This window comes from Necator americanus, chromosome II (assembly GCF_031761385.1).
Source record: "Necator americanus strain Aroian chromosome II, whole genome shotgun sequence".
Classification (NCBI taxonomy): Eukaryota; Metazoa; Nematoda; class Chromadorea; order Rhabditida; family Ancylostomatidae; genus Necator; species Necator americanus.
In genome coordinates this window covers 23,143,363-23,164,980 of record NC_087372.1, presented here as the reverse complement: position 1 = coordinate 23,164,980, position 21,618 = coordinate 23,143,363, and the positions used below count along the sequence as shown (strand labels likewise).

The 21,618-nt window shown below is 41.4% G+C and overlaps 6 protein-coding genes across 12 annotated transcripts in view; 1 reads left to right on the top strand and 5 right to left on the bottom strand.

Annotated features, from left to right (window-relative positions):
• Window positions 1-21,618, top strand: part of RB195_019127 (uncharacterized protein) — a gene marked incomplete at both ends in the record, with an annotated part of 32,090 nt that overhangs the window by 3,576 nt on the left and 6,896 nt on the right. The window contains 10 exons of one of the 7 annotated variants that reach the window (XM_064186844.1): window positions 2,384-2,424; window positions 4,411-4,457; window positions 4,523-4,593; window positions 5,059-5,110; window positions 5,745-5,805; window positions 11,262-11,301; window positions 11,374-11,487; window positions 11,540-11,599; window positions 11,709-11,786; window positions 20,056-20,133. In XM_064186844.1, the coding sequence (XP_064042725.1) occupies window positions 2,384-2,424; window positions 4,411-4,457; window positions 4,523-4,593; window positions 5,059-5,110; window positions 5,745-5,805; window positions 11,262-11,301; window positions 11,374-11,487; window positions 11,540-11,599; window positions 11,709-11,786; window positions 20,056-20,133 (642 nt within the window). Of the gene's footprint in view, window positions 1-1,366; window positions 1,473-1,561; window positions 1,681-1,788; window positions 1,880-1,940; window positions 1,990-2,113; window positions 2,226-2,383; window positions 2,425-4,410; window positions 4,458-4,522; window positions 4,594-5,058; window positions 5,111-5,744; window positions 5,806-5,838; window positions 5,905-11,261; window positions 11,302-11,373; window positions 11,488-11,539; window positions 11,600-11,708; window positions 11,787-12,392; window positions 12,426-17,946; window positions 18,007-20,055; window positions 20,134-21,618 lie in introns of those variants that run through there. The other 6 variants (XM_064186849.1, XM_064186850.1, XM_064186845.1 and 3 more) reach the window with 6 other exon arrangements.
• RB195_019132 (uncharacterized protein) lies at window positions 6,726-7,123 on the bottom strand (the record flags this gene model as incomplete). Its single annotated transcript, XM_064186855.1, has 2 exons — window positions 6,726-6,873; window positions 6,984-7,123. 2 exons carry the CDS (start codon window positions 7,121-7,123, stop codon window positions 6,726-6,728), a joined length of 288 nt encoding a protein of 95 aa, XP_064042733.1.
• Window positions 7,391-7,810, bottom strand: RB195_019131 (uncharacterized protein; the record flags this gene model as incomplete). The annotated part of the gene is made up of 1 exon (XM_064186854.1): window positions 7,391-7,810. One exon carries the CDS (start codon window positions 7,808-7,810, stop codon window positions 7,391-7,393), a length of 420 nt encoding a protein of 139 aa, XP_064042732.1.
• On the bottom strand, window positions 8,118-10,082 carry RB195_019130 (uncharacterized protein; the record flags this gene model as incomplete). Its single annotated transcript, XM_064186853.1, has 2 exons — window positions 8,118-8,623; window positions 9,845-10,082. 2 exons carry the CDS (start codon window positions 10,080-10,082, stop codon window positions 8,118-8,120), a joined length of 744 nt encoding a protein of 247 aa, XP_064042731.1.
• Window positions 13,834-14,199, bottom strand: RB195_019129 (uncharacterized protein; the record flags this gene model as incomplete). Its single annotated transcript, XM_064186852.1, has 1 exon — window positions 13,834-14,199. The coding sequence occupies one exon, from the start codon at window positions 14,197-14,199 to the stop codon at window positions 13,834-13,836; it is 366 nt and encodes a 121-aa protein (XP_064042729.1).
• Window positions 14,239-16,142, bottom strand: RB195_019128 (uncharacterized protein; the record flags this gene model as incomplete). The annotated part of the gene is made up of 3 exons (XM_064186851.1): window positions 14,239-14,346; window positions 15,459-15,770; window positions 16,071-16,142. 3 exons carry the CDS (start codon window positions 16,140-16,142, stop codon window positions 14,239-14,241), a joined length of 492 nt encoding a protein of 163 aa, XP_064042728.1.

Sequence of the window (21,618 nt, the reverse complement as noted above, 5' to 3'; positions counted from 1 at the left end):
GCGATTTACGAACTGCCAAAAATCAGAGTAAGAAATGCAAAATACTGTAGTTGTAACTTTAGCTGCAAAAAAAAACACAAAATCCTGTTGAGCTGGAAAATCAAGAGACAAGGTCAACCTACAACAAATTAGTTTCTTGCGGATTTTGTGAGAAAGTAATTTTTAAGCTGGTAATGTCGGTCGTTCCTGTAGTTGAAACATGTCACTTCAGTCAAATTTAGAAAATCTCCATTTTCATCGAATTGTAGATGTGAGAGATATCAAATTTCTCGCAATATTATGTAGATTACAAATATGTAACCTTCATTTCACTTTTCGAAAAATATGCTCACGTCAATAATCATATATCCTAGAGGCGCAATTATCTCGGACTCAGCCTTGTTAATGAGTAACCGCAGGTAATCTTTAAAAGTGTTTTCTTGATAGCTCTTGAAAGTTCTGATTACATTTAATCGGTAGAGCTTGCGCTCAGATCTACTTATGTACAAATCTTATAATAAAGATCAAATTAAGGCGAGCTATGAAAAAAAAAACGAAAAAGACGCGAATCCGCGTCTTTTTCGTTTCATACACGGCGTTCAGTGGGTGGCGTCTCGTCTCGGTCAGTCCGATGACGTCGTACTTAATCTTCCTGGTTTGCATCATCAGATCTACGATGGCCGCTTCCGATGCAAGAATACGTGCGTTATAAGTCCGGATCTTCATCCTAATCCTTTTCCGTTTTGGTAGCTTATATGACTCCTGCAATTCCGTCTTTACTGGCGCTACCATACCAGGCTTTCCTCCGGAATCAAGAGACTCTTTTCTATTAAATATTGGGACGATAAGGCAACGAAAAACGCGCTTTATTTTTACACCAACCTAATACTTTTGTTTGCATCTTTGTGTTTTTGTACGCCTTTCTCTTCATGATTCTCTTTATATTATATATCCAATGAAAAAAACGACTTTATATTTACACAGCTCCTTGTACCGTATTTAGTTGAGCGCTTACGTTTTCTTAAGATATGAAATGATTTTCTCTAGTAATATGGCGATGATTTTTATTATTCCATACAGAAATGACCCAGAAGAGGAAGAAGGTAGGTTCTGCATAGCCAGTTTTGAAAGTTAGATATTTGAAACATACAGATTAAGGAGTAGGTAAGGTCAAATTATTTTACCTAAAATTAAAGAATGTTTTTGTCGCGTGATAAAATTGTGTAGTATTTCATTGAAAGCATTTCCAAGAAAGAGTTGGTACCACAGTGAGTGGCGTAATAAATGTTCAACCGATCTAATTTGTCTTTAGATAACGATTAGTTAACTTGACAGTCCACTGCATTTTCCTTCCTAATATTTTCTGGAAAACCCATGGATTTTCCAGTTATCACTTCTACCTTGCCTTTGAGAACTCGGTCTGCAAACAGTACATCACCGAGAAATTATGGAAGCACGGATATCAACACGAAATCGTTCCTGTAATACTCAAGGTAGCAGTCGATGTTATTGACAGCAAATGTTAATAAAGACAGTCAAGATTTTACGCGTCATTTGCTCCCGCGTGATCATTTGAATTCAGAGATCGGTTGTGGAGGCAGTGGCACCCCCGCATTCATTTATTGCTGTCGATGACTTCAACACGATTGGAGAGCTGGGAGCATATCTTCGCTATCTTATTAACAACAAAACCGCATATTTGTGAGGCGTAGTCGATCTATACTTTTCCACCGTGTCAATTCTCCATTTTAAGACACATACTCTCTATTTCACGTGTATTATTCTAGTCGCCAATGGTAAACATCTCAGGGAATATTTTAATTGGAAAATGGATTATCGTGCAGTTTTTCTGGACGGTGTGCAACATGATGAATTGGAGCGACCATGGGGATATTGTCAGGTGATAGTACAAGTGTTTATGTTCATTCTGAATAGGAAGGATAAGATACTATTCTTTCTAGCTATGCCGGCTTATTTGGCAGAGCCCACGCAAGACACACATAATAAGAGGTACGCTACATCAGCATGTGTGGAGATGTTTACTTTTATTCTTTGCAGCTGTTGACTTATTCTTCACCGTTATAAATGTTTTCCAGTTGGATTCGTTTTCATTCACACTAGCTTACAACTTCAGATTTTCATAGTTATTGGCATGATTCATGCGAAGCTGATTCGATTGTAAAGCAGAGACTTACAACAGTTGAGATCAATCCAAAACTTCGCAAAAATAACTAGCATTGGTCAAGGTAGGTGACCTGAATAACCCGTTCATTCATTTTTTCAGGAAGGATCCAATGTAGCTTTATTGCACGGTGCGGAATAGCAGTGCACGACCATTCGTAAAAGGCATCTTCGCGAATTACAGGAAAAATTGTTTGAATACTAAAGATTAACCTTTTTGCTCATGAATGAATCCACCTTGAGCAAAGTTGCTATGGCTCACAGGTTCTTTAACATATCACTTTTTGACCAACAGGGATCAAAAGTCTCACCTAGAGAATACTTAATGATGATTAGCGATTTTGCAAAAAGACATAAATTTATCATGTTGCTGCAGTGACAGGTTTTGTTGAGTACACTTTTTTGGCATGTGACTGTTGAATGGAAAACAATCGTGAGTGTCAACCAACAATCGCATTAGACAAGCTCACGCGAGAAACTCCAAAAGAAGGCTGGCTCCCTTATCTCAACACACAAATAAATGCTCTGAATGACATTATTAGTGCCATTAAAGTACTATCGAGAGAAAGTTTCAAGAACATCATGTTGCATTTCAAATCTGAACGTCGGACTGCAGTCGAACGCGCAGTGATTCGTAATATATTCAAAAGCGCTTGTGGAGTATGCACTTACAAAAAAGAACGACATGAATCATAAGGAGTAGCCTTGAAAATCGCGTGTGCTAATGGTCATACAGTACGTCCTCATTACTGAAGAACCCCCAATGTTAATAGCAATGTGCCACGCGAAAGGAAACCTCTTTATCTTCCTCTTACTTGTGATTCCGGTTTCGCTGTTCAGGTTAGCATAGTTCGTACGCAGTTGCAAGATGACGCGACCCTGGTAAATATAACTAATGCGAACACTAAAAGTCAGCTTGTTAGGAACTTATTATACGATATGTACTGCATCTTTGAAAGATGTGTCATTTGTACTTGCGCGAAAACATGTGACTGCGCACAAATGGGGGTAAGAGATTGAGTGCTCGAGGTGCAATGCAACCTACATTGAAGAGAGCGATAGGAATCTTGGAATGATGATTACTGAACATATGGCATAGAAGGCATAGACATGAGGCCCACAACGAAAACGGTTATGATGCGTTTAAATTCGTTATACGGGCTCACGAAACAGAAATATCGGCAATAAAGATGTTGGAGGTGTTTTGGATTCTTAAAAGAAACCCTTCAGTGAATAATAGAAATGAATGCTTTTTGATAACTAATGAGTTCTCGCCAATTGCAGCGCTTTGTGACCCATAGCTGCCTGATAATGTGTGTGTAGATCAAATTATCTATATTGTTGCTGGTGATCCACACATAGCAATAATCATTCGCAGGTTCACTGAGCACTGACAAGTGGTGCTAGCAACCGCTGCACATTCGGGGAAACACTACGTGAGACTAATTCCAATGTATGTGTCTTCCGTTTCCACTACCTTGAACGATTATTGGAAATTAACGCAGGGTGGTGTGGCACTTGGCGGAATAAATGAGTCTCCAATCAAATTAAACTTCTGAAGAAGGCAAAAATGCTGAAACGAACTAAGGTTCCATCTAAAAACCTTGTAGGCACCCTATCTGTTGGATTATGCAAGGGTCCGCTGATTGATTAAACCGGTTTTATTGAGTTGGGTTTATTTTTGCTTTAGGCGCGGAAAGACTTTGCCAATCGATGATTTCGCATGTGCTGATCGTAGGTGTAAGAAACGCATTGCCCCGAAAATTCAATCGATCTATTGATGTCATGCACCTTGTTTCTAACATCACACCCCAACTACAAATGAAGATCACATTTGAAAGTAAACGGCGAGTGTACCGTTCAATTCATCTCCCACCCACAATTTTCATCTTGACCCAATAAAATACTGCCTACCTTTCTGTGTTTGCTAGGTTCTCAGTAGGGAAGCTTCTGGGCACCATTATAACTTTAAAGGAAAATACCGATTCTGCAGATTTATTAATCAACTTTTACGTTTTCCTAGACTGCGCTTTACCTGTAGAGGCTCTTGCTAACTATGGATATGATTATTATTACAGACAAAATATCTGATTTGTGATGAGGAGGTATACTATGATCACATGAAGGCTTATGAGTAAGCCTTGGATTTTTCACCTACGTTCGACGTTGAATTAAAAAGGAGAAGATAGTTGCTTTGTAATTCACCTTCAACATTGAGAATCGTTTCTGTTTCAATATCCAGTGTTTCAGGCATGCGATTTCCAGCAATTTTGCAACTGAAAAGAATGAAACCATGAGTACAACAATAGAATAAGAAAATATTTTTTTTGTGTATAATAAAAGTTTTAATCGTTTCATTAAGGCGGATGCTCAGAATGTGTGACTATGTTGTTGCTCAACTGCACAATTATATTATATGGTCCAGAACTGTTGGTCAGTGAATTCTGAAATTTCATGGGCTGTTGAACACTTATGTAGGGAGTCAAAGTATGTAGCACGTTGCTCGGTTCAACGTAGTAATTCATTCCTAACACAATGCGAAAACATTACTGCCTACAGCAAAGATCTTAATCTGGTTATTTGTTTATTTATTCGCATACACCAAGTTCGAGTGCCCAAAAAAAGGAAAAACAGTGTTATTCAAGTGAAGCATGCTTTTTGTGAGATTTTTTGAAGCTCTCGTATTATGAAATTATATCACGAAACTGGCGATGTTAGGGTTTTTGTGAGCAAATAGAGAATTCGGGTGTAGATTGACACTATGAGCGTGGCCCTACTCAATTCCTCCAAGTTGACCAAAAAAAAAAACGGCGTGGGAACTTAGTTTCTACAAAATACGTTGGGACGCGCCACTCTTGTATCCGTTCCAGTTTCCTCAGCAAACATCATCCGTTCCAGTTTCCTCAGCAAACACACAATCATGTCGTTTCCCATCTTGTTTATCAGGATGGTTAGGGAAAATTGAGCGCTGTCACTTCCATGCTCGTAATCCACTCCCTGAAATTCATTTCCATTAGGTTTCCACACTACATCAATTTCGTGATATGTTGCCTTTACGCAAGTTGTGTGATGTGTGTTATCAATTCTGAAATCGCACTAAGGAAAAACGAAGGAAAGACCAAACGTTTGAAGCTGTTCATTAAAGTATTGCACTTACTATAGCTATGAGGTTTTTTTAATGTTTGGTGGATCCTTGATTTTCTACAACACCATTTCTTGCTTCCCTCAGATCAGGGTCAAGCGCACAGTTGGGAGAAGAAGCCTCTTCTCCCAACGATCCTCCTCTCTTCCTCACTTCATTCTTTCTAGTGTAGCTGCTCGCATAGCAATCAAAAATAATAAAATTAAAGGACCAAATTGGGCGCTTAGTAAATAAATTAAAATAAAGAGTAGTGCTACAATAAATACTATTATATGGTGATATAAGTAAAATAAAATTACATTATGTGATGTAGATGCCATAGATAGCGCATTGGAAGTATTAGAATTGTCTCAGTGCATACATATAACTTAAAATGATCGATAAGTTCTCGATGTATATTCGACGACACAATTTTTTTCCCCTTGATTACTAATGTTTAAAGGTTCGATTCCTGGCGGAATCGTGATTTTTGCAAAACGGAAGAAGAGAGTTCCACATTATCGGTATTTTTTTTTTTTGAATTGCGATATTTGCAGCATTCACGAGTGATTTGGCAGTGGTTTTTGAGATTAGCGTTTACCTTGGTTGGAATTGACTGCTAGACTGGTGGGACTTTATTAGATTGAAATAAACAATTATAAATTGGGGCCAAAAAAACACAGAAAGACGAAGAAGGGTAAGTTTTGTAAAGGAAGATTTGGGCTGTAAAACTGCTGAGTTATCTTTTTGAAGATTCTCAGGCTTTTTAATAGTTCACCTCTATCACCTCTGCTCCCGTTGTTCATTGATTTGCTCGAGCGGGCACCAGTAATACTTCCATTTGTTTCGATCGCGCGCAAGTGTTGCCCAATGGCATCTCTTTTCGCGAGGAACTCGAAGAGCGTCGTGCTTTTCTTAGAAGGACTTCGTGAAGAGCTCTGACCATTGGGTCGGCGGCCTTCCTGCGGGGGGGGGGGGGGGGGGTCGTGTGGTATCCAGTCGCTTACGGCTCTGGTCCAACGGTATGTCGTTGAAACGCATCACGCGTCCGTCATACCTAATTTTGCTTTTCTTGGCATATGCGGCAGCGTCTCTGATCTTCGATCGGTGACGTTCTTCCTGCTTGTGACACGCACATGTTTCTGAAGCGTAGGTCAGAGCAGGAAGAACGGTGGTGTTGAATAGGTGAGCACGGAGCTGGAGGTTCTTGTCCCTCTTGACTACATCCTTAATGCTCTTGAATGCTCCTCAAGCCGCTCGTTTCTTTCTGCCCAGCTCGGAGGTCAGATCGTTCATAATGTTGATTTCCCGATCTACATATACATAGCTGGAGCATTTGGTCATGTTCGTTCCGTTGAGCGTGAATGGGCATCAGAAACCCATCGGTTCTTCATAAAAATCTTCGGTTCAGCCGAAGAACGATCTTTCTACACGTTTCATCAAATTAGGCCAGCATTCGTTCCGCCTGACTGATGCTTGCTGTTATAAGAACGATGTCATCAGCGAAACGAAGATGGTGTAAATGCCGGCCGTCAATTTTCACTCCCATGTCATCTAATTCCAATCCTCGCATCGCGTTCTCGAAAGTGGCACTGAATATTTTGGGTGAAATTGTGTCACCCTGACGAACCCCTATCCACGTCGATTGTGACATCATCGTAGAATTGGGAAATTTTGGTCGTGAAGTTGCTATACAACTCACGAAGTATCTTTATGTATGGAGTAAGGACCTTGGTTGTCCAAGGCGTCCATGACCGCTTCGGTCTCAACTGTATGAAATTCTTTCTTCAAATTGATGAAAGTGAAACACAACAGCATTTTGTACTCTCGCGATGCTTCCATGAGTTTTGAAACCGTGAGTATGTGGTCAATCGCACTGAACCGTTTTCGGAACCCTGCTTAGGATTACTCTTGTGAAGAGTTTGTAGATGACAGACAGTAAGCAGATTGGACGGTAGTTACCGATGTCTTGTGGGTCTCCCTTCTTATACAACGGCACGGTCTTGTTTGTTTTCCATTGCTTAGGAACCTTGCATTCCGACAGATAACGAGTGAGAAGCCTCGCCAGTGTGTTGATGCGGACTGGTGGGCGGTAGGTATTTAAGATGTTCAGGCTTGATTCTTTCGAGATCGGGTGGAGTACGATTCTTCACGGGCATGTCGGACTTCGGAAGAGAGCACCCTTGGAATAACATGTCCATCTTCCCTCAGATGGTGAGGAGGCAAGTGGACGTCGCTGTCGAAGAGATCCGAGTAGAAGTCGTGAATGACCTTTTCTATCCCTCTTCTCGATGCTGTGGTTGTTCCATCTGGGATCCGAAGAGTCATTGTTGTTTTAGCGAAGTGGCGAAGTCCTACGTACGTAGCGAATGCTCTGTCGTGCCTCTGCAGCTTCAGCCAACACCTCTGTTCTTCTCTCTTTGAGGTCTTCCTTTTTCTCCTCTCTGCAAAGCCTTGCGAGCTCGGACGTGAGTTCTTGGTTGCCTGCAGCTCGTGCAGCTCCACGCTGACGTACCAGCCCAAAAGCATCTCTTGATGGTTTTGAAACTCTTACTCTTTTCCTCGTACAGTCGTGAGTATGTTCTATACCCCGTTTATATTCGTCGTCGATGTTGTTCATGACGGTATCTTCCCAAATGCCGACAAGCGAGGCGAAGAACTTGCAGTCGATGATAGTTCTGGGAGTTCGCTTAGTGAAATTTTGGCTTTTTCTCCTCTCCGTGTGAACGAAAATCTTCCTCGGAGAAGGCGATGGTCCGATCCCGTATAAAACTTTGGTACAACAGCGACATCCATCAGGCAAAACCTTTTACTGACGATGGTGTGGTCAATTTCATTATGATACCCTCCACCGGGTGACTCCCACCTCCAGCGTAGAGAGGAGGGTTTCTGGAAGCGAGTTCCCATGGGTGGTCTTAGTCGTCATAATGAACTCGGAAAGCCTCTCTCCTTGCCCATTCCATTGAAGGCTAGGGGTTCCGATGTGAAGTTCTCCAGGCGTTCTTCTGGGGTCAATGTTGTCGTTGAAATCAACAATTATGATCTTGTAGAAGGCATGATCTTCACTGTAGAACTCCAGCTCCATATAGAAGGCTTCGACTTCTTTTTCTTCAACGACGAAGATCGTCAAAACTGGTGTTGGACCACATCTTCTCATCCGCAGACGTCCGATTCGGGTCGTAAGTTGTTCGAAAAAGGCGATGTTTACTGCCATATTCGTGTTGACGAGGACACCAACTCCACCAACTACCCTACTGTCCCATGTTTCTAAGTACAGTTCTCCTCCAGTGTCATACACGGCGTTCAGTGGGTGGGTCGCCTCGTCTCGGTCAGTCCGATGTACTTAAACTTCCTGGCTTGCATTATCAGATCTTCGATGGCCGCGTCTGATGCAAGCATTAGGGCGTTATAAGTACAGATAGTCATCCTAAACCTTTTCCGTTTCGGTAGCCTACATGACTCCCCCAACCCTGTCTTTGCTGGCGCTGCCGTACCAGGCTTTCCTCCGGAATCAGGAGACTCTTTTCTATTACTGTGTTTTGCATAACAATTCAAAACCCATGGGCGGGTCGCAAGCCTCTAGTCCAAAGAGCTTCGGGAGAACGTTGCGCTCTTCCGAAGTGGACAGGCGGAGCTTATTTGTTAGAGGCGACTCTAAACCGCCTCCCTTGCACCTCCCAGTCGCCAGATTACAGGGTTTGGCCGGACCGACATGCGGGATATGGTAGTATTATAGCCGATCCTGACACAGCAGAAACAAGGAGCCCATCATCTGAATCCACCTGCGTCTTAGGGTAGGCACAAGGTCGATTTTGATCCGCGATTAGCCCGCTATCCGCCACCTGGGGACGCGGCACGTAGCGACTAGCCGGCTGTGCTCCCTCTAATGAGAGAGATCCGTGGTTTTCTTTATCAGGGAGATCCGTGTTCATTATTGAACATATACTAACATTTTGAATGTTGAGAAAAAGTCGAGGATTTCAGTAAATGTCTCAACTTTCCCACTACTTTTTGAGAGGAGGAAAAAACTGAGAAAAGTAAAATTGATCTTCTTGTATAGCATATTTCAAGTCGAAGTTGTGTTCACAAAGTACAAGCTGACTTATTAGACTTTGCTCGAAGTTATTGAGGATTTCGACGTACAGCCAAAAATTTGAAAAATTGCACTCTTCCTCGTTGCGCAAGCAGCGCATTTGAGAAACCCATATTTTGATAGAGCACTGAAGAGAACCGTCAGCTGTAAATTTTGGTCTCTGTAGGTGTCCTGGTTTTCTTAATAGCTAGTTGGAAAAAAATTCAAAAATAGGAGGAAAAATTTGCGATTTCTCTCAACTAGATTCCAAAAACGCTAGTAGAGTTAGAGATACAAAATCTCGCCGAAATATGCAAAATTCTGTCTCTACAAACTTGTAAGATTACATTGCATGAATCTTACTGTTAGCATCATCACTCAACAACGCGTAGAGCTTATTTTGCACCAATTTTATCCCAGTCTCCGGCTGTGCATGCTTTTCTCGCTCGGTGACTTGCTCCACTTATTCGACCTAATCGGCGGACGGTTACCACCTAACGCGGCTATCCGATTCTTCACCGGGATGTCTCGTCCTTGAACATATCCGAGACCATCCCGATGTTCAGCTAGAGTTCGCATTGAATCTACCCATTCGTCGCTAATCCATGAGCCACGAAATCTTACATCTCGACTGAACTGCCTGTCAACGCCAAGATCCTCCATCATCACTTTCGTCCAGTACTTTCTTTTACGACCCAGAGGTCTTTTTAGATTTTGATCTGGAAGCATTCGGGATTACTTGAACCAGACGACTTCCTCATAGCGTGACCAAAGAAACGAAGACGGTACTTAAGAAGGCCGGGCAAGATTTTTACATTTTCCGCGTCATCCGCCGGTACCACTTCCGAGTAATGTTCTTTGCTATGCCCCCCCCCCCCAAAATTAGGCTTACAGTCGCCTGAACAGCTTTGTCTCCATACAGTCAAGCTTTTCAATGTCCTGTGTCTTGGCTGTCTTGGCTTTTGTCTTTTTGACCGCGCAGTTCAAGTCTCCGATCATGACACATCATGATAGAGCGAATTGCAGATAGGTAGTGTCGCAGCTTGACTCCGTTGACAATGGGTTCGACCATAGCACTTCGTTAAGGAGTTGATTGCTGAACTGACCTTACTGCATCTTTGCTGAGTATCTCTCTCGTAGCTGCGTTTTTTCAACATGCAACCCACCCCAAACCAGAATTTAGGGACGTAATTTTAATTCTAAGTAAATTAGCAACCTAAAGGTCTACAAATTCAATTGGTTGTCCGTTCATCATGAGGGTCCTGTTGAGGGTCTCGAAGAGGGGGAGATTCAAATATGCCTACGTTCATGTTCCTAAGTCGTAAACTGTAGGCTGCAGCTAATTTCGACACAAAGTCGACGACATGTTGCAACTTCGCGCTGCTTGACGCCATTATCACTACATTGTCGGCGTACTAAAGAGCGGCCAAAGGACCTGCATGGTGCTAGAACGACACCGGAGGGACATTGCTCATCTATACTTCGTATGATATCATCGAGGTTTTCAAGCATTGTTCCTGGTTCTTACACTAACTAAAGGAGTCCATTCAAGAAGGAATTGAGGAATTTTTGCCCGGCACGGTGAGGGTGATGGAAATTTCCAGGAAATGTGCATTAAGCGTCAAGGCTACCACTTGGACAATATAATTCTTTAAGCTCAAATAAAAAGATCTTTGCTTACACTTGGGAAACAAAAAAAATTTGGTTATACCTCGTGCATTTTTTTTCAATCAGATTGAGAAGTGTGAGAGTTATTCCTGCCGCACTGTGTGTTGTCGTGTGGCTGTTATGCAAACCGGACTCGGAAGATCATAGCATAGGATATGATGGAATTGACAGTTAAGAGGATAGCTGATGCTATCATGAGTGTAGCGAACAAAGTTCGTCTCATTTCCACTTTGTTATCAGGACAACTCCTCGCATAATGGGGAAAAGCAAAAGAAAGAAGGTGTGGTGCCTCATGTCCTGTATGTAGGTGCGTATGTTCGCTTGAAATTCCCGTTTATTTGCCAATTTGCAGCACATGAACGACAAAATTCCTTCAAAGCCTACGGCCAATATAAGTGAAACCATGAGAAAAGAGAGGGCACTAGAGGGAGAGGTGTTTGAAAATGTTTCAACGGCAATCTCAGGGGTATGAATCGTATCGGTCGTAGTTTGCATATTCAACTTGCTGTGTTCTTCAGAGTCTCCGCAGCACTAAATCGACTAGTTTGACTAGGAAACTGAAAAAGAAGAAGAGAAAGGTTTGGTAGCACTGAATTGTTTCGCCTTCCCGTGCTTAAATAATGATAAGGGACTTTTGATCAGCAAATCAGAGGGCGTACTTCATGATTAGAATTAATTATTTTCCAGCCTGTTCCTCCGGTGAACGTGCTTACCGAGGAGAAGCCAATAGAATTTCAAAATGATATATTGTCAATCTATTCCCAAGTAAGCGCTGCAAACATCTACCTTTTCCGTTTTTCTTCTCAAGTTGTAAACAATTCTCAATCAAGACGCATTAACAAATGAAGTTAGATGATGAAAGTAAAATCGAGTATTTAAGATTAGTGATGATGGAACAGTTAAAACACTTAATTGACTTCCTTGCGTCAAAACAACATGTAAAAATTGTTTTAATCCCAGGAGGTTGTTCAACTACAACGGGTACTAGTATACTGGTCAATTCACTTGATTTAAATTTAAAAAGAGAAGAAGAAAACCTAAAGCCTTCCGACCTAACTTCTACTATACTTATACTCAACCAGCCGTCGGAAAAGTCGGTAATTGTATCAAATGTTCGATTATCGACCTGCCGAAATTACAAGAACATATGAAGTGATGAGCAACAATCAACTTATACATTTGGAAGGTGTTTGAGTCCTGATTATGTCAAGATACTAAGATATACGAGTGTTCCAATTGGAACAAATACCTATAATCGGGTCCTCTAGACTACTGAAAAGTACGTCATTGCACTTCGAACATTTAAAAACACTCTGCGGATTTTTACTTTTCATTTGCATTATTCGAAGATATCTAGTCACATCATTCCAGCCACACAAGAGAAAAGAGAAAAGAGGAAAATAGTGAATTGCTCTCATCTACAAGAAATTGAAATTTGAATTTCAGACCATCTCTCAGGGATGATTTGATAAATGATTGTAGACGTGTATCTTCGTGAAATGTGGTCGCGGGACAGTTGAGCATCAACTTGGATGTTTGACGGACGGCCTAATACTTCCCGCAGTTATTCTCTATCATACTCATACTCAAAATAGTGCAGTAATATTATCCATCGGCAGCTTTTTCATACAATTGGTAATTTGAAGAAAAATGTGACAATGGAAATATTGCTACAAAAGGCCCTTATAGAAAGGGAGAAACAAGGTGTCTTCTCTTGTTACACATGGTTCACATGTGTTCACATGTTACACATGTTATGGTGTGACTGATCTTATCCTTAATGTCGTAATTAATCCTGACACCCCCTTAATTTCGCATCTTATTTGTTGACCTGGTCCTCCATAAAGGCTGTCAGCAACCCCTCTGGTTGATATCAGTGTTCCAACTGATATATTTAGAAAATCTTTGCTCCAATAATGTTTACGTACGAAACGTTTGAACAAATGTTATTTATTATCAATATATGTGTAACTAATATACAGGTGGCCAACATCCATCCACATTAAGAAGTTTTGACACTTGGTAAAATTCACAATTAGAATGATTAGAAAATTCTACGTCGCAGTCAGACGGAACTTCAAAAGATATTGTGATATTTTTGCATCAGGTCTGTAATCGCCCGAATAAGAACCATCAGGAGAGCATGTTTCTTCTGCGTAAGCAGTGCAAAGGATATCCCTTTTTCTTTTGTGCGATGATAATTATTGATGGCTATTTGACCAAAGCGATGCCTCAGCAGTCGGCATCGAACAAGGATCTCGATACCGAATTAATCCTCTCAGAGGTAGTAGCACATCACAAAACTGACGACGTTGGGATCTCTAGGTAGATATAGAGTTGGATCAATTCCCTGTAATCCTCTTGAAAAATGGCGTGGGAAACGTTTGTTCCCACGAAGTACGTCAGAACACGTGATCCTTGAAAACGGCTAGGTCTCCTCAGTAGTTAATTCATTGATTTTACTTGAATAGGTAACTGAGGAGGCCCCATTGATTTCCGACTGCTCGCTCGTGGGGACGGCGCCTGTACAAGGGTTGAGCGTTTTCATGTGGCTCGTAGGAAATATGTCGTTTCCTACCCCATTTATCAGGACGATTAGGGAAATTTGAGCGCTGTCACTTCCATGCTCGTAATTCACTCCCTGAAGTCTGAAGAGGGTGGAACGATTGATAACTCGTGATCTATACCTCGAGGTCTATATTTGCCCACAGAAACCTCATCATCGCCAGTTTCGTGATACGTAGTCTTTAACCATCGAACCTTGAGCTCCATTTGATAAGAATAATGACTTGACTTAATCTGCGGGCTGATGTCATCGCCAAACGACTACCGGCATCGTCGCCGAGGTGTGTTGTCCTTGAATATAGCTCTGCCTAACCTTCTCGATCTTCTGCGAGCGCTCGCACGGAATCGATCCATTCGTCACTATTCCATATCCTGCGAAACATTGCGTCTCGCCTAGACTGTCTATCCACGCTGAGTCCTCTTTCACCACCTCATTCCAAAACTTCCGTTTTCGGCCAGGTGGTCTCTTCCAGCTTGAATCCGACAGACTCTTCAAAACTTGTTGAATAAGGCGATCTACTGGTCTCTTTATTACATGACCAAAGATACGAAGATGATTTTTTGTAGCCACTTTCGATGGCGGTGCAAGATGTTGATATCTTCCACGTGTCATCTGCACCACATCGACTTCCGCTCTTCATTCTGGCATACTCTAGACCAAAAGTAGCCAAACAGCCATCAGAGCAGCTTCCTTTCCGTCAAGCCTCTTCATCACCGTAGACGGTGCTGCCAAAGTCTCCGATCCGTACATCATAATGGGCTAAATTGCGGAGAGGTCGACTCGCAGCTTGACTTCGTTGGTGATGGGGCTCGACTACATGTATTTCGTTAAGGAGCTAAATGCGGAAACGGCCTTAACGCACCTTGCTGAATATCCTTCTCGTAGCTGCCGTTGTTCTTCAGCATACAGCCCAGGTAACAGAACTCAGACAAGTTCTATCGATTGTCCGTCCACCCTTCGATTTCCGCTCGAGTTCTCGAAGAGATCCACATCTGCTTACATTTATCAGGGCGTAGACGTACTCCACACACTGCAGCCCTTCGATACATGGTTGACAACATTTGGAAGTTTCGTATGAGACTCGTATACGCGGCTCCTGAGCTAAAACATGGATAATTACACGCTTGTTTTGCTGGGTTTGCCGGGCACCAGTAATATTCATATGGCTAAGGACAGACTGACTGGAGCAGCAAAAGATCGGAAAGGGGGAACGCAGTTTATCACGGAAACAGCTAACATTCGCCTCACTTTTTCATATTTTTCAGTTGTTTGTTGTTTTTTTTTCACCAATGACTCGTTTTTTCGTTGTTTGGTCATTTTTTCGTTTTTCTCAACATTTCAGAACTTTCGAGATGCTTAGAGAGATCCTAAAAAAGACGCTATACGTGTTCTATACGCCAAAGGTTTCCTATGATTCATACTGCAAAAACTTTGTCGTCATCTTTTCGCGAAATCACCTTGATCACCTTGACTCTCGCTGTTCTTCGAAGTGGTAGAACGTGCGCCACTAACACCCTCCCATTTGTTTTGATCGTATTTCAGAGTCACCGAATGGTTTTACTTTCCGCGTGACAAAAGGAGAGCATCGAAGTTTTCTTCTAAGGACTTTCTGAAGAAGTTGGACCATCGTGTCGGCGGTCTTTTTGTAGTGCGCTTAATGTCGCGGGGAACCCAGTCGCTCACGGCTCTGGTCCAGCAGTTGTCGTTAAAGCGCATCACGTGTCTGGCCAACCTTATTTTACTTTCCTTGGCAAACGCGGCGGTGTCTCTAATCTTCGACCGCTAACGTAGGAGAGAATCCCGTCCTTCATGTGCGTGAAATGGGATACTCCTAGCATCACTCTCTCGATTGCGCGTTCAATGACGCTCACCGCATTTTCTTGCTGCTTGCGGGATGCCCAGGTTTCCAAAGCAAAGGTCAAAGCAGGAAGTACGGTGGTGTTGAAGAGATGAGCACGGAGCCGGGTGTTCTTGGTCTTTTTCACTACATCCCCGATGCTCTTATACGCTCCCCAAGCCGCTCGTCTCCTCCTGCCCGGCTGAGGGATAAGGTCGTTCTTCATGCTCACTTCCTGACCCAGATATTCGCATCTGCTGCATTCGGATATGTTCGTTCCATTGAGCATGAATGGGGCATCCGAGATCCATCCGTTCCGCATGAGCATTGTCTCTTGTAGATTCAGCTAAAGACCGATGCATCCACATGTTTCGTCAAATTCGGTCAGCATTCGTTCCGCTTGGCTGATGCTGACCGATGAAGGTGAGACAAAGCGGTATGGTGTGCTCTCGCGATACCTCGTTAGGTTTCGAAGCGGTGTACATGTTGCTAATCGTTCTAAATCCTTCCCGAAACCTACTTGCTCTCATCGCTGTTTCGCTGGTCTTTCATTGTTTAAGAACCTTGCATTGTGGTGACGTGTAAAGGGTCTAGCCAGATTGTTGGTGAAAACTGTCGGAAGATTCTTCAGATGTTCTTATCTTACCCTGTCGGGACCGGGTTCCATGCGATTTCTTAACGACATGATAGCATGTCGAACTTCGGACGGGAGGACCATTCGAATGACATATCCGTCTTCTCTCAGATGGTGAGGAAACAAGTGGAAATTCCTGTCGGATCAATCAGAGTAGGAGTCGTGGATGATTTTCTCCACTCAACTTACAAAAATGTCCTGGCGGTGATAAAACTAAGATCATAACCTTTAACTCTTCACAATGTTGCAGTTCACTGTCATCATGTTACTGTAACTACAAATCTAATAACTATCAAATTTTAAAGATTGAGAGTTCTAGTATTCGTGATATTGATCAGAACAATGAGTCAACTGTGAAAGAACTTCACAGTTTCGTTTCAAAGGAAACTAGTTTTCACGTAGAAACAGGTACGCTAAAAAAAAACTCCGGCACAAGCTAAGCTTTGCTTGAAATATTGTGAACAGTGGCCAATTATTACACTTCTCAACGTAAATAAAATGAAATGTGTGCAATTTGGCAAAAAAAAATACTTTCAAAAGATGTAGGTTTTTACTTCTAAATGTTTCTCTTCCTTTATTCAGTATTCAGTAAGAGGGAAGATCACAAGCTAATAAAATGCGAAACAAGCCACCTTGTAAAAAGTTCACGCTTGCGCTGGAATCTCTAGCGAGAGAAGTGCACCAATATCGATAGAAATATAAAGTTTAGGATTTTTCTTTGCTAATCGGTCTTTTTGACGTCATCGTTAAGGTGGTTTTTAATGCAGAAGGATCTGTGCGACATCAACTTAAACATTATCTTAGTTTAATCTCACTTCCTGAACTAAACGGTTTTTTTCCAATCTTGCAGCAGTTATAAATTACTTTTAATTCTTTTCTTTTGACAAACACACTTATAGACCCCACAAAGAGGGATTAGAAGAAGAAAATTTGAAATTTGGGAGGTCGAGAACGACAAAGGCCCAATGCCACTATTGTATTGAACACATCAATACGCCAAAACTAATTGTAAATGTCTTAACATTCTTCAGGGGGAAACAACCAGACTACAACCATTTTTGAGTTCGAAAGTTCTTGAAATTGTTTTACTTCACTCGCATTATGTGCATTCCTTATTTCATCTCTGTTCTTAGATAAATGAAAGGCTTCATTCATTTACTGCTTTGTACAGATCGACGCAGATATCAACCAGAAGGGTTGTTGAAAGCCTGTACTGGTGAGGCCAGCTATTATAGGGCGCCAAAATCCGAGAGTGTCAAAATTAATCATGACATTTGGACAAGGTGAATCAAAACTGCCTGAGAGAATTGGAGAAGTTCTTGGTGGATCTCTCGGCAGCCATCAAACTAAATAAAGGTCAAATAATAATAACTAATTTGTTGATATGTGTACGGCAGCATTATTTTTTCGTGCTTTCAACATATATTCAGAGAAGAATTGAGTGTAAGTGTAGCGAAGCAAAAGAACAGCGTTGTAATAAGTGCAGCGAAGAGGAAGCATAACATAAAAATTAGTTGGAGCATGCATTTTGAAGAAACCCGCATGCGGTGTCTAGAATGCAAAAAATGGCCACTAAATCTGCATCTGTACTACGATATCCATGACAGTAGAAAGGAAGAAGTCGACTAATTTGAGAAGGTGGAATAAAAAGAGTCATTCAGCTGAAATTTTTCATTACATTCAGATTCGATATTGTGGCAAATCCGAGGATTCTCATTTTTATAGCATGCAAAAAAACTGAACAAAGAAACTATCAGAGAACGCATAGCAGAACAGAAATCTTCGAAACATTTCAAGGCAGTCTAATCTCTCGATTTCTACCAAACCTGGTCGTAATGGTGCTTAAGTAATGCATCACCTTCTAATTCCTCATCTTCACCCTCAATCAATGTTCCACACACGAACCGAAGTTGAAAGTGAACCGAAGGAAACTGGTAAGAATGCCCTGGTGACGTTAATCGGATCGGTTGTAACATCAAAAGCACATGTGCCGTAGAACAACGTCATCCGGCTCATTTGTTCCATTTAAAAGAATTCGCTGTTCGAGGATATGAACGAGGAAAATGTGGCGAGGCTCATTAGAAAAATATGGTGGTACTCAGTTGTAGCAAAAATGCGCAGATTACTGCGCAGCTTGATTTGATTGAAAAGTTTCCCTGTTCAAAATATCTTATCTGTGGAAGGGGAGATTTCCAGTTGCAACTTCATGCACGAAGGGATGGAGACACGTTTAACTCCTCGTTTATGTCGCCTTGTTACTCCTCGACTATGGTGAAGAAGTGGTGCAGAGGGAGTTGTTTGACCAGAAACTCTCAAAATAAAATCACAAAAATAATCACGCTCATACCCGTGAGTTACACGATTACCCCTAATAGTGGAAAGACCTCAACCTTATGAACTGCATGACCTAACGTAGAATGAAACCGTTCTGAAAAATCTCTAATGATGCTACCGACATAGTCAAAATAGGATTTCGGCACCAAATGGCAAGAAAAAGTATTTTTAAAGTGCGGGCGTTTCAAGATAGCGTATGCAGTTTGGCTATAGAGAGATTGTGAGGTAAGAACTAAGGCTGTCTAATAGAGGCGGTTTCCTTGTTAGCAGTAACCCTCTGCTGCATGCAATCTTGTGTGACTCACAAGAAGATAGAGGGGAACGTAATATGCGCAACTTCAGGATGTCAGAGAGACATTACATACATAAATAAACAGGCTGGGTTGGGTTTAGCGCAGATGGACAGAGGTTCCGCAGAGACTGTACGATTGATGACACGAAACCGCTTCAAGAGCCAAACAAGCTATTCTCCTAACTGGAGTCGATAAATTGGTGCTAAACGTGAGAGGATGAAAACACTGATTTGATTTATTGGTTAGGTTAAGCTAGGCACGCATTCGTAAACCCCAAATTCTGAATTGAAGTGAACGCGCTGGAGCATCAAAAGATTGATTAACGCCAGACACTTTAAATAGGATCGCTACGTTGATAAGCAAAACTGGAAACGTTTGGAAGGGAGGGAACGGGTCCCTTCCACTGCAACCATGAAGTGAACCATTTCAAATAGTTTGGAAAATTATGCAAAGTTGCACAAAGTGAGTGACTAAGACTGGTACATACTCGTTTCGGGAATTTTAGCGCTAAATTAGAATGGATCTTGGAACGGAAGCATAACATTGGAGGAAGTAAGGTAAGATCATCTCATCACGATCTTCATGATAATCTCCATTAGCAGAAGTGCTGCGCCGGTCGACCACGTATTAAACGGAAATGGTTTCTTATTGGCTTGTCATAACCACATGATGTACTAAATTCATCTTTAAGAAATTATTTATTATTCAAAAAAAAACTTATTACAACATTGAGGACAAGAGGTTGGAAGACCAAGTGGTTATGCTTTATCACTTTCTTTTTAAGGAAAAGCTTGAGCTTTGACGTTTATGAAGAAGTTTTTCCCTTTCAACACTTTAGAAAGTGTCTTCCTTCTCATAGATGCCAAAATTGAATGGAAGTTTGATGACTAAAAAGCAATCATCTTTTGCGAGTTCTGGCAATAATGTCATCATTTCTTTCTTCAAGTAAAATAACAAGATTTCCATATGCAAGTTTTGTTTCTCTACCAAAGACAATTCAAACTTGGCAAATGTGGCGAAAACTCTCTTCTTTTCCCAGAGTGGGCCAGTCCTTTTGCGGAGAATCATTCCATTCGTCCAAATGAAATAGCAATTTCGTTAGAGACTACGATGTTTTCCTCCTTGTCCACTCTCTCCAGTATGATGTGTCCATAACAGAAACTGTAACTACTAAGGGAGTGCTAAGCTTGTCAGATTATGCAGCTGAACACGTTCTTTATTTCCTTTTTGTAATTTTTGTGCTTCGCAACACATTAAACTCCGTACACTGCCCAAGATATAACAGGGAGCTGTGAGCTAAACAAGCTTACCTTTTTCACGATGTGTTCACGATCCTACACCATTTATTACTATTTTTGCGTTAATTACAGACAGAAGGGACTATTTCATTGGACTCTGTATCCAGTATCGGTACAGCGCAAGTAGAAAAAATAAAGGAGGAGCAAAAAGCAAGTCTTTCCTTTTCAGTTCACTTATGAGAATATGAGAATATCAAAACTTGAACAATCCGAGTAGGATAGTCGTTTGTATTAAGTTGAATGCAGTTTTAAATGGATAGGGTGTCCCAAAATTTGCGCAAGATTTGAATTAAATAGAAAACACAGCTTTTTCAGATGTATTTTTTTATTGAAACATAAGGTACATAGGATAGGTTTCCTTATGAAACAGCAGATTTTGGTGCGGATTTTGAGCAGGAGGCGTCACTGGACCATACCTTTGAAAATGAGACTGGTCAAGCAGTTACTCCTACTGGTGCTCGATATCGCAACATGATAACCGAGTTCTTGATGTCTAAATTGGATAAACTGGATAAATTTGGATTGATGACATGTGGTTTCAACAAGATGGTGAGACATGTCATACAGCCCCTGAAACAATATAATGACTGCGTGAGAGAATTCGTGGTCGTCTACTCTCTCGTTTCGGTGGTCGACGAAAGAGTGCTTATGTGCCTCCAAAGACGTGGAGGTCATTTGTCCGATGTGCTATCCAATACATAATCCTATCCTATGTACTTTGTATTTAAATAAAAAATACGACTGGAAATGGAAACCGTGTTTTCTATTTGAATCAGATCTTGCGCAAATTTTGTTACACCCTACATTGCACGTATTACGCGACTTCCCGAAATTATTATCAAAGTGAGGGAAGAACCAAGATGTTAGCGCTCTTTATTACGTCGCTTTTTTATTGATTTGCTTGAGTTGTGGTCAGGATTTGTAGCTCTTTATTACAACTAACATCTCGGTGCTGTCACCTCCGTCAGAGCATGAAAAGTAACTTTTGTAAAATATACTCCCAGATTCCCGGATACCGCAACAGAGCGATTTTATCACGCGAAAGTCCGCTAACATCACGTTAATAAGATATTATATTCAATATTTAGGAAATCACAACGATTCGGGTCTCTTTGGTTTTTGGTTTCAGACTTATTATATCATGAGATGCTTGCTTGTTTTGGGTGAAGCATCTGAGAGGAAATGTTACAAATGTTCTGACTTTCCAGACTCTCATGAACGCTACAACGCCAAAACGTTAGCCGTTATGAAGAGTATTAAGATGTTACAGTTCTTTTGCATTTGTCTGTGGCGGCTAATTTCACAACTGATAAATCCTAAGACGACAAGAACTTGTCATGAAGTCTTAAAATATCAGAATGTCAGCTGAACAAAAATTAGCTTCTAAAAAATTGTTTGGTAATATTTGCATATGGTTCATAGTATATTCGACATGGCTTTGCATAATGCCGATGACTTAAAAACCAGCGCTGCTTGAAAACATTTCTTGCATCCTTGCAGCGGGAGCATTCCACTCTGTATGTCTCACATTTCTACTACATTTTGAGCCGCTGAGGATGAAGAAAATTGTACACCGAGCTTTATTACAAGTCTCGAAAACCCCACCTCGCCTATTATCAAGAAAATGAACAAACA